The 12,526-nt window shown below is 39.0% G+C and overlaps 1 protein-coding gene across 2 annotated transcripts in view; it reads left to right on the top strand.

Annotated features, from left to right (window-relative positions):
- The window catches only part of LMX1B (LIM homeobox transcription factor 1 beta), a 602,295-nt gene that overhangs the window by 531,023 nt on the left and 58,746 nt on the right, over positions 1–12,526 (top strand). Inside the window, exon 4 of one of the 2 annotated variants that reach the window (XM_044058485.1) lies at positions 11,604–11,782. In XM_044058485.1, coding sequence (XP_043914420.1) covers positions 11,604–11,782 — 179 coding nt within the window. Of the gene's footprint in view, positions 1–11,567; positions 11,783–12,526 lie in introns of both variants that reach the window. The other variant, XM_044058484.1, reaches the window with a different exon arrangement.

The raw sequence follows: 12,526 nt of genomic DNA, 5'->3' as shown, positions 1-12,526 counted from the left end.
CCTGGACAGTACAACATTTGCCACCAATGCATGCTGCTCTATAGTCTGCTTTAATTACTGTATTCTTCTATCTCTCCTGGACAGTACAACATGTGTCACCAGTGCATGCTGCTCTATAGTCTGCTTTAATTACTGTATTCTTCTATCTCTCCTGGACATTACAACATTTGTCACCAATGCATGCTGCTCCATAGTCTGCTTTAATTACTGTATTCTTCTATCTCTCCTGGACATTACAACATTTGTCACCAATGCATGCTGCTCTATAGTGTGCTTTAATTATTGTATTCTTCTATCTCTCCTGGACAGTACAACATGTGTCACCAATGCATGCTGCTCTATAGTGTGCTTTAATTACTGTTTTCTTCTATCTCTGCTGGACATTACAACGTTTGTCACCAATGCATGCTGCTCTATAGTCTGCTTTAATTACTGTATTCTTCTATCTCTCCTGGACAGTACAACATTTGCCACCAATGCATGCTGCTCTATAGTCTGCTTTAATTACTGTATTCTTCTATCTCTCCTGGACATTACAACATGTGTCACCAGTGCATGCTGCTCTATAGTGTGCTTTAATTACTGTATTCTTCTATCTCTCCTGGACAGTACAACATTTGTCACCAATGCATGCTGCTCTATAGTCTGCTTTAATTACTGTATTCTTCTATCTCTAGTGGACATTACAACATTTGTCACCAATGCATGCTGCTCTATAGTCTACTTTAATTACTGTATTCTTCTATCTCTCCTGGACAGTACAACATGCGTCACCAATGCATGCTGCTCTATAGTGTGCTTTAATTACTGTATTCTTCGATCTCTCCTGGACATAACAACGTTTGTCACCAATGCATGTTGCACTATAGTCAGCTTTAATTACTGTATTCTTCTATCTCTCCTGGATAGTACAACATGTGTCACCAATGCATGCTGCTCTATAGTCTGCTTTAATTACTGTATTCTTCTATCTCTCCTGGACATTACAACATGTGTCACCAATGCATGCTGCTCTATAGTGTGCTTTAATTACTGTATTCTTCTATCTCTCCTGGACATTACAACATGTGTCACCAATGCATGCTGCTCTATAGTCTGCTTTAATTACTGTATTCTTCTATCTCTCCTGGACATTACAACGTTTGTCACCAATGCATGCTGCTCTATAGTCTGCTTTAATTACTGTATTCTTCTATCTCTCCTGGACAGTACAACGTTTGTCACAAATGCATGCTGCTCTATAGTGTGCTTTAATTACTGTATTCTTCTATCTCTCCTGGACATTACAACGTTTGTCACGAATGCATGGTGCTCTATAGTCTGCTTTAATTACTGTATTCTTCTATCTCTCTTGGACATTACAACATTTGTCACCAATGCATGCTGCTCTATAGTCTGCTTTCATTACTGTATTCTTCTATCTCTCCTGGACATTACAACATTTGTCACCAATGCATGCTGCTCTATAGTCTGCTTTAATTACTGTATTCTTTTATCTCTCCTGGACATTACAACATGTGTCACCAGTGCATGCTGCTCTATAGTCTGCTTTAATTACTGTATTCTTCTATCTCTCCTGGACATTACAACATTTGTCACCAATGCATGCTGCTCTATAGTCTGCTTTCATTACTGTATTCTTCTATCTCTCCTGGACATTACAACGTTTGTCACCAATGCATGCTGCTCTATAGTCTGCTTTAATTACTGTATTCTATCTCTCCTGGACATTACAACATGTGTCACCAGTGCATGCTGCTCTATAGTCTGCTTTAATTACTGTATTCTATCTCTCCTGGACATTACAACATGTGTCACCAATGCATGCTGCTCTATAGTCTGATTTAATTACTGTATTCTTCTATCTCTCCTGGACAGTACGTTTGTCACCAATGCATGGTGCTCTATAGTCTGCTTTAATTACTGTATTCTTCTATCTCTCTTGGACATTACAACATTTGTCACCAATGCATGCTGCTCTATAGTCTGCTTTCATTACTGTATTCTTCTATCTCTCCTGGACATTACAACGTTTGTCACCAATGCATGCTGCTCTATAGTCTGCTTTAATTACTGTATTCTATCTCTCCTGGACATTACAACATGTGTCACCAGTGCATGCTGCTCTATAGTCTGCTTTAATTACTGTATTCTTCTATCTCTCCTGGACAGTACAACATGTGTCACCAATGCATGCTGCTCTATAGTCTGATTTAATTACTGTATTCTTCTATCTCTCCTGGACAGTACGTTTGTCACCAATGCATGCTGCTCTATAGTCTGCTTTAATTACTGTATTCTTCTATCTCTCCTGGACAGTACAACGTTTGTCACCAATGCATGTTGCACTATAGTCTGCTTTAATTACTGTATTCTTCTATCTCTCCTGGACATTACAACATTTGTCACCAATGCATGCTGCTCTATAGTCTGCTTTAATTACTGTATTCTTCTATCTCTACTGGACATTGCAACATTTGTCACCAATGCATGCTGCTCTATCGTCTGCTTTAATTACTGTATTCTTCTATCTCTCGTGGACAGTTCAACATTTGTCACCAATGCATGCTGCTCTATAGTCTGCTTTAACTACTGTATTCTTCTATCTCTCCTGGACATTACAACGTTTGTCACCAATGCATGCTGCTCTATAGTCTGCTTTAATTACTGTATTCTTCTATCTCTCTTGGACATTACAACATGTGTCACCAGTGCATGCTGCTCTATAGTCTGCTTTAATTACTGTATTCTTCTATCTCTCCTGGACATTACAACGTTTGTCACGAATGCATGCTGCTCTATAGTCTACTTTAATTACTGTATTCTTCTATCTCTCCTGGACAGTACAACGTGTCACCAGTGCATGCTGCTCAATAGTCTGCTTTAATTACTGTATTCTTCTACCTCTCCTGGACAGTACAACATGTGTCACCAATGCATACTGCTCTATAGTCTGCTTTAATTACTGTATTCTTCTACCTCTCCTGGACATTACAACATTTGTCACCAATGCATGCTGCTCTATAGTCTGCTTTAATTACTGTATTCTTCTATCTCTACTGGACATTGCAACATTTGTCACCAATGCATGCTGCTCTATCGTCTGCTTTAATTACTGTATTCTTCTATCTCTCCTGGACAGTTCAACATTTGTCACCAATGCATGCTGCTCTATAGTCTGCTTTCATTACTGTATTCTTCTATCTCTCCTGGACATTACAACGTTTGTCACCAATGCATGCTGCTGTATAGTCTGCTTTAATTACTGTATTCTTTTATCTCTCCTGGACAGTACAACATGTGTCACCAATGCATGCTGCTCTATAGTCTACTTTAATTACTGTATTCTTCTATCTCTCCTGGACATTACAGCATGTGTCACCAGTGCATGCTGCTCTATAGTCCTCTTTAATTACTGTATTCTTCTAGCTCTCCTGGACATTACAACATGTGTCACCAGTGCATGCTGCTCTATAGTCTGCTTTAATTACTGTATTCTTCTATCTCTCCTGGACATTACAACATGTGTCACCAATGCATGCTGCTCTATAGTCCTCTTTAATTACTGTATTCTTCTATCTCTCCTGGACATTACAACACGTGTCACCAGTGCATGCTGCTTTATAGTCTGCTTTAATTACTGTATTCTTCTATCTCTCCTGGACATTACAACCTTTGTCACCAATGCATGCTGCTCTATAGTCTGCTTTAACTACTGTATTCTTCTATCTCTCCTGGACAGTACAACATTTGTCACCAATGCATGCTGCTCTATAGTCTGCTTTAATTACTGTATTCTTCTATCTCTCCTGGACATTACAACATGTGTCACCAATGCATGCTGCTCTATAGTCTGCTTTAATTACTGTATTCTTCTATCTCTCCTGGACATTACAACATGTGTCACCAGTGCATGCTGCTCTATAGTCTGCTTTAATTACTGTATTCTTCTATCTCTCCTGAACAGTACAACATGTGTCACCAATGCATGCTGCTCTATAGTCTGCTTTAATTACTGTATTCTTCTATCTCTCCTGGACATTACAACATTTGTAAACAATGCATGCTACTCTATAGTCTGCTTTAATTACTGTATTCTTCTGTCTCTCCTGGACATTACAACGTTTGTCACCGATGCATGCTGTTCTATAGTATGCCTTAATTACTGTATTCTTTTATCTCTCCTGGACAGTACAACATGTGTCACCAGTGCATGCTGCTCTATAGTCTGCTTTAATTACTGTATTCTTCTATCTCTCCTGGACATTACAACGTTTGTCACCAGTGCATGCTGCTCTATAGTCTGCTTTAATTACTGTATTCTTCTATCTCTCCTGGACATAACAACGTTTGTCACCAAAGCATGTTGCACTATAGTCTGCTTTAATTACTGTATTCTTCTATCTCTCCTGGACAGTACAACATGTGTCACCAATGCATGCTGCTCTATAGTCTGCTTTAATTACTGTATTCTTCTATCTCTCCTGGACATTACAACATGTGTCACCAGTGCATGCTGCTCTATAGTCTGCTTTAATTACTGTATTGTTCTATCTCTCCTGGACATTACAACGTTTGTCACCAATGCATGCTGCTCTATAGTCTGCTTTAATTACTGTAATCTTCTTTCTCTCCTGGACATAACAACGTTTGTCACCAAAGCATGTTGCACTATAGTCTGCTTTAATTACTGTATTCTTCTATCTCTCCTGGACATTACAACATTTGTCACCAGTGCATGCTGCTCTATAGTCTGCTTTAATTACTGTATTCTTCTATCTCGCCTGGACATTACAACATGTGTCACCAATGCATGTTGCACTATAGTCTGCTTTAATTACTGTATTCTTCTTTCTCTCCTGGACATAACAACGTTTGTCACCAAAGCATGTTGCACTATAGTCTGCTTTAATTACTGTATTCTTCTATCTCTCCTGGACAGTACAACATTTGTCACCAATGCATGCTGCTCTATAGTCTGCTTTAATTACTGTATTCTTCTATCTCTCCTGGACATTACAACATTTGTCACCAATGCATGCTGCTCTATAGTCTGCTTTAATTACTGTATTCTTCTATCTCTCCTGGACATTACAACATTTGTCACCAATGCATGCTGCTCTATAGTCTGCTTTAATTACTGTATTCTTCTATCTCTCCTGGACATTACAACATGTGTCACCAATGCATGCTGCTCCATAGTCTGCTTTAATTACTGTATTCTTCTATCTCACCTGGACATTACAACATGTGTCACTAATGCATGCTGCTCTATAGTCTGCTTTAATTACTGTATTCTTCTATCTCTCCTGGACAGTACAACATGTGTCACCAATGCATGCTGCTCTATAGTCTGCTTTAATTACTGTATTCTTCTATCTCTCCTGGACAGTACAACATGTGTCACCAGTGCATGCTGCTCTATAGTGTGCTTTAATTACTGTATTCTTCTATCTCTCCTGGACATTACAACATGTGTCACCAATGCATGCTGCTCTATAGTCTGCTTTAATTACTTTATTCTTTTATCTCTCCTGGACAGTACAACATGTGTCACCAGTACATGCTGCTCTATAGTCTGCTTTAATTACTGTATTCTTCTATCTCTCCTGGACATTACAGCATGTGTCACCAGTGCATGCTGCTCTATAGTCCTCTTTAATTACTGTATTCTTCTATCTCTCCTGGACATTACAGCATGTGTCACCAGTGCATGCTGCTCTATAGTCCTCTTTAATTACTGTATTCTTCTATCTCTCCTGGACATTACAGCATGTGTCACCAGTGCATGCTGCTCTATAGTCCTCTTTAATTACTGTATTCTTCTATCTCTCCTGGACATTACAACACGTGTCACCAGTGCATGCTGCTCTATAGTCTGCTTTAATTACTGTATTCTTCTATCTCTCCTGGACATTACAACACTTGTCACCAATGCATGCTGCTCTATAGTGTGCTTTAATTACTGTATTCTTCTATCTCTCCTGGACATTACAACCTTTGTCACCAATGCATGCTGCTCTATAGTCTGCTTTAACTACTGTATTCTTCTATCTCTCCTGGACAGTACAACATTTGTCACCAATGCATGCTGCTCTATAGTGTGCTTTAATTACTGTATTCTTCTATCTCTCCTGGACATTACAACATTTGTCACCAATGCATGCTGCTCTATAGTCTGCTTTAATTACTGTATTCTTCTATCTCTCCTGGACATTACAACGTTTGTCACCAATGCATGCTGCTCTATAGTCTGCTTTAATTACTGTATTCTATCTCTCCTGGACATTACAACGTTTGTCACCAATGCATGCTGCTCTATAGTCTGATTTAATTACTGTATTCTATCTCTCCTGGACATTACAACATTTGTCACCAATGCATGCTGCTCCATAGTGTGCTTTAATTACTGTATTCTTCTATCTCTCCTGGACAGTACAACATGCGTCACCAATGCATGATGCTCTATAGTCTGCTTTAATTACTGTATTCTTCTATCTCTCCTGGACAGTACAACATTTGTCACCAATGCATGCTGCTCTATAGTCTGCTTTAATTACTGTATTCTTCTATGTCTCCTGGACATTACAACGTTTGTCACCAATGCATGCTGCTCTATAGTCTGCTTTAATTACTGTATTCTTCTATCTCTCCTGGACATTACAGCATTTGTCACCAATGCATGCTGCTCTATAGTCTGCTTTAATTACTGTATTCTTCTATCTCTCCTGGACATTACAACATTTGTCACCAATGCATGCTGCTCTATAGTCTGCTTTAATTACTGTATTCTTCTATCTCTCCTGGACAGTACAACATTTGTCACCAATGCATGCTGCTCTATAGTCTGCTTTAATTACTGTATTCTTCTATCTCTCCTGGACATTACAACGTTTGTCACCAATGCATGCTGCTCTATAGTCTGGTTTAATTAATGTATTCTTCTATCTCTCCTGGACATTAGAGCATTTGTCACCAATGCATGCTGCTCTATAGTCTGCTTTAATTACTGTATTCTTCTATCTCTCCTGGACATTACAACATGTGTCACCAATGCATGCTGCTCTATAGTCTGCTTTAACTACTGTATTCTTCTATCTCTCCTGGACATTACAACGTTTGTCACAAATGCATGCTGCTCTATAGTCTGCTTTAATTCTTCTATCTCTCCTGGACAGTGCAACATGTGTCACCAATGCATGCTGCTCTATAGTCTGCTTTAATTACTGTATTCTTCTATCTCTAGTGGACAGTACAACGTTTGTCACCAATGCATGCTGCTCTATAGTCTGCTTTAATTACTGTATTCTTCTATCTCTCCTGGACAGTGCAACATGTTTCACCAATGCATGCTGCTCTATAGTCTGCTTTAATTACTGTATTCTTCTATCTCTCCTGGACATTACAAGGTTTGTCACCAAAGCATGTTGCACTATAGTCTGCTTTAATTACTGTATTCTTCTTTCTCTCCTGGACATAACAACGTTTGTCACCAAAGCATGTTGCACTATAGTCTGCTTTAATTACTGTATTGTTCTATCTCTCCTGGACATTACAACATGTGTCACCAGTGCATGCTGCTCTATAGTCTGCTTTAATTACTGTATTCTTCTATCTCTCCTGGACATTACAACGTTTGTCACAAATGCATGCTGCTCTATAGTCAGCTTTAATTACTGTATTCTTCTATCTCTCCTGGACAGTACAACATGTGTCACCAATGCATGCTGCTCTATAGTCTGCTTTAATTACTGTATTCTTCTATCTCTCCTGGACAGTACAGCATTTGTCACCAATGCATGCTGCTCTATAGTCTACTTTAATTACTGTATTCTTCTATCTCTCCTGGACATTACAGCATTTGTCACCAATGCATGCTGCTCTATAGTCTGCTTTAATTACTGTTTTCTTCTATCTCTCCTGGACAGTACAACATTTGTCACCAATGCATGCTGCTCTATAGTCTACTTTAATTACTGTATTCTTCTATCTCTCCTGGACATTACAGCATTTGTCACCAATGCATGCTGCTCTATAGTCTGCTTTAATTACTGTTTTCTTCTATCTCTCCTGGACAGTACAACATTTGTCACCAATGCATGCTGCTCTATAGTTTGCTTTAATTATTGTATTCTTCTATCTCTCCTGGACATTACAACGTTTGTCACCGATGCATGCTGCTCTATAGTCTGCTTTAATTAATGTATTCTTCTATCTCTCCTGGACATTAGAGCATTTGTCACCAATGCATGCTGCTCTATAGTCTGCTTTAATTACTGTATTCTTCTATCTCTCCTGGACATTGCAACATGTGTCACCAATGCATGCTCCTCTATAGTCTGCTTTAATTACTGTATTCTTCTATCTCTCCTGGACATTACAACATGTGTCACCAGTGCATGCTGCTCTATAGTCTGCTTTAATTACTGTATTCTTCTATCTCTCCTGGACATAACAACGTTTGTCACCAAAGCATGTTGCACTATAGTCTCCTTTAATTACTGTATTCTTCTATCTCTCCTGGACAGTACAACATGCGTCACCAATGCATGCTGCTCAATAGTCTGCTTTAATTACTGTATTCTTCTATCTCTCCTGGACATTACAACATGTGTCACCAGTGCATGCTGCTCTATAGTCTGCTTTAATTACTCTATTCTTCTATCTCTCCTGGACATTACAACGTTTGTCACCAATGCATGCTGCTCTATAGTCTGCTTTAATTACTGTATTCTTCTATCTCTCCTGGACATTACAACATTTGTCACCAATGCATGCTGCTCTATAGTCCTCTTTAATTACTGTATTCTTCTATCTCTCCTGGACATTACAACGTTTGTCACCAATGCATGCTGCTCTATAGTGTGCTATAATCACTGTATTCTTCTATCTCTCCTGGACATTACAACGTTTGTCACCAATGCATGCTGCTCTATAGTGTGCTCTAATTACTGTATTCTTCTATCTCTCCTGGACATTACAACATGTGTCACCAATGCATGCTGCTCTATAGTCTGCTTTAATTACTGTATTCTTCTATCTCTCCTGGACATTACAACATGTGTCACCAATGCATGCTGCTCTATAGTCTACTTTAATTACTGTATTCTTCTATCTCTTCTGGACATTACAACATGTGTCACCAATGCATGTTGCTCTGTAGTCTGCTTTAATTACTGTATTCTTCTATCTCTCCTGGACAGTACAACATTTGTCACCAATGCATGCTGCTCTATAGTCTGCTTTAATTACTGTATTCTTCTATCTCTCCAGGACATTACAACATTTGTCACCAATGCATGCTGCTCTATAGTCCTCTTTAATTACTGTATTCTTCTATCTCTCCTGGACATTACAACGTTTGTCACCAATGCATGCTGCTCTATAGTGTGCTATAATCACTGTATTCTTCTATCTCTCCTGGACATTACAACATGTGTCACCAATGCATGCTGCTCTATAGTCTGCTTTAATTACTGTATTCTTCTATCTCTCCTGGACATTACAACATGTGTCACCAATGCATGCTGCTCTATAGTCTACTTTAATTACTGTATTCTTCTATCTCTCCTGGACATTACAACATGTGTCACCAGTGCATGTTGCTCTATAGTCTGCTTTAATTACTGTATTCTTCTATCTCTCCTGGACATTACAACGTTTGTCACCAATACATGCTGCTTTATAGGTTCATAGGTTCATACTAGGCTATCTGCCCTATGGCATTTATAAGCCTAGCCAGAGTATGTTTGGCTTTCGCCACCCATTTTAAATTAATTTTGCTATGCCCTTTTTCGAGGTTAGTATACTGTGCCTCTGTCTAACAGTGACACAGAAGTGATACCCGGGGTAAACCTACGATCTCCCATCCACTCATCAAGATTCCTCTTGAAAAGAGTCAATGAGGGACTCTGCCTAACCTGGACTGGGATTTTATTCCAGAGTGAAGGGAGACTCTGGGTTATGAATCTGTCCCTCCAGCATGTCCTATTTATTTCAGTGCTGAGGTTCAAGTCTCTTGAGCATGTAGCTCGATGGGATTTGGATTTTTTGATGTGCAGCATGTCCCTTAATTCCGGGTTAGACATGGCCTCATACGTCAGGCACAGGTCACCTCTGAGCAGGCGGTATGCCACTGAGTAGAGCTGGAGTTTCTTTAACCGGGCAGCATATGGCTCTGTTTGAGCCCTTTGATCCTCTTGGTGAGGTACTTTTGGGGTATTTCCAGTTGCTGCAGGTGTTTGGTAAGGTACATCCCAAAAGGGGCATTGTACTCAATTATGGGCCTGATGAGGGATGAGTAAAGAGGCACGATGACCTCCCCTAATCTAGATGTGAATCCCTTCATGATTAGGTGGGCTATATAAAATGTTTTTCTAACCACTTTGGCCATGTGGTTGTCAAATGAGAGATTGCTATCAACTTGGGTCCCCAGGTCCCTAATTACTTCTTCTGTACTTAATGGATTACTACCTATGTGGTAATTTGTGGGCACTTTGTTTTTGCCAAAGGGGATGACTATATTTGGCGTTTAGCTTGAGGCCATGGCTCTGGCACCAGTCGTCTGTTTCTATGAGGCCCAAATATATTTATAGTCTGCTTTAATTACTGTATTCTTCTATCTCTCCTGGACAGTACAACATTTGTCACCAATGCATGCTGCTCTATAGTCTGCTTTAATTACTGTATTCTTCTATCTCTCCTGGACATTACAACATGCGTCACCAATGCATGCTGCTCTATAGTCTGCTCTTATTACTGTATTCTTCTATCTCTCCTGGACAGTACAACATTTGTCACCAGTGCATGCTGCTCTATAGTCTGCTTTAATTACTGTATTCTTCTATCTCTCCTGGACAGTACAGCGTTTGTCGCCAATGCATGCTGCTCTAAAGCCTGCTTTAATTACTGTATTCTTCTATCTCTCCTGGACAGTACAACATGTGTGACCAATGCATGCTGCTCTATAGTCTGCTTTAATTACTGTATTCTTCTATCTCTCCTGGACATTACAACATTTGTCACCAATGCATACTGCTCTATAGAGTTCTTTAATTACTGTATTATTATATCTCTCCTGGACATTACAACATTTGTCACCAATGCATGCTGCTCTATGTCATAGAAGCATCCTTGGACAACCTAACAGCATCTTCTTTTCATAATGTACTAGAATCCTACATTCCTGTCTCATCCAGGCAGTCTTAGCGCAGTCCTTTTTCTTACTGAATAATAAAATCTGAGGAAGATGTCTGCCTATTATAAAACACATTTGACATGGTGAATGATTCTGAGTGGCAAATTAATACATGAGATCTGAAAGAGTAAACATTTAAATTATGTGATTTATTTTCTTAAGTCTGAATCCTGCAATATCTGAAAAAAGTTGGTTTCATAATTTAAGACTTACTTAATTTTTCTATATGTATAACATTAAATGAATTATGTAGACATTTCTTTTTCTGCAACTCTGTGATAAAAACATTTTACATAAATTTTAACAATCATGTATATATCCTGAATACTTTTTTCTTTTTTCTTTGGTCTTTTTCATGCTAATGTTAAAGCTGACGATGTTGATTCAATTGAAAATCTATCAACAGTTAAGAGTGATGATGATGATGCAGATCATAAACCTGGCAAAGGGCAAGGAAATACAGGAAAAGGCAGTGAAGACAGCAAAGACCCACGGCGACCAAAACGGCCTAGGACAATACTTACAACGCAGCAAAGAAGAGCATTTAAAGCATCATTTGAAGTATCTTCAAAACCTTGCAGAAAGGTACGTTTCTAATGAGAAAGCAGTTAAGTTTATATTCCTTGTATATTAGGCTTAGCCTGAGAAGATGTCATGTGACACACCAACCATGTTCTGATAACTGATACAGCTCCTTGGCTATCCAAAGATACAAAACAAATTATGCACTAAAGGGGCAAATTATGGAAGCTTTACCAAAACAATAAACTTCCCAATATCTTGCTCCAATACAAACAGCTCTGTAACCTTGCAATACAGCTAATCACTAAGGACAAAAAAAATCCTACTACATCAAGCTCCAGTCCAATAACAATAAAAACCCCAAGCAATTCTGGAAATCAATAAACTCACTTCTTAATCCAGGCTCCAAGAATAACCCCTGTCCTGACCCAAGTAAATCTGACCTTGACCTAGGCTCTGAATTTAACTCATTTTTCATTGAAACTATTTCTGGCCTGACCAAGACTTTCCCCAACAATAACCCACCAGGCCCTCACTCTTCTCCATCTAACTCCCCTAATAACCCCCCGCTTATATTCGAGCTCAAACCTGTCTCCACTAACTTTATAAAAAGACTTCTGTCTAAACTTAAACCTTGCTCTAATGCTCCTTACAATATTCCCTCCTCCTTCCTAAAATGTGCTGCTGATGGTATAGCTCTCCCAATCAGCATCATTATTAACAGATCTATAAAGGAATCATACGTCCCCAAACTCTGGCGCTCAGCTTATATTCTTCCTCTTTACAAAGGAGGCAAAAACACTAGCA

This window comes from Protopterus annectens, chromosome 16.part0, assembly GCF_019279795.1.
Source record: "Protopterus annectens isolate FY-2018-M chromosome 16.part0, PAN1.0, whole genome shotgun sequence".
NCBI classification, from domain to species: domain Eukaryota; kingdom Metazoa; phylum Chordata; order Ceratodontiformes; family Protopteridae; genus Protopterus; species Protopterus annectens.
The sequence above is the reverse complement of the archived record's forward strand: the minus strand, read 5'-3'. Positions and strand labels throughout refer to the sequence as shown.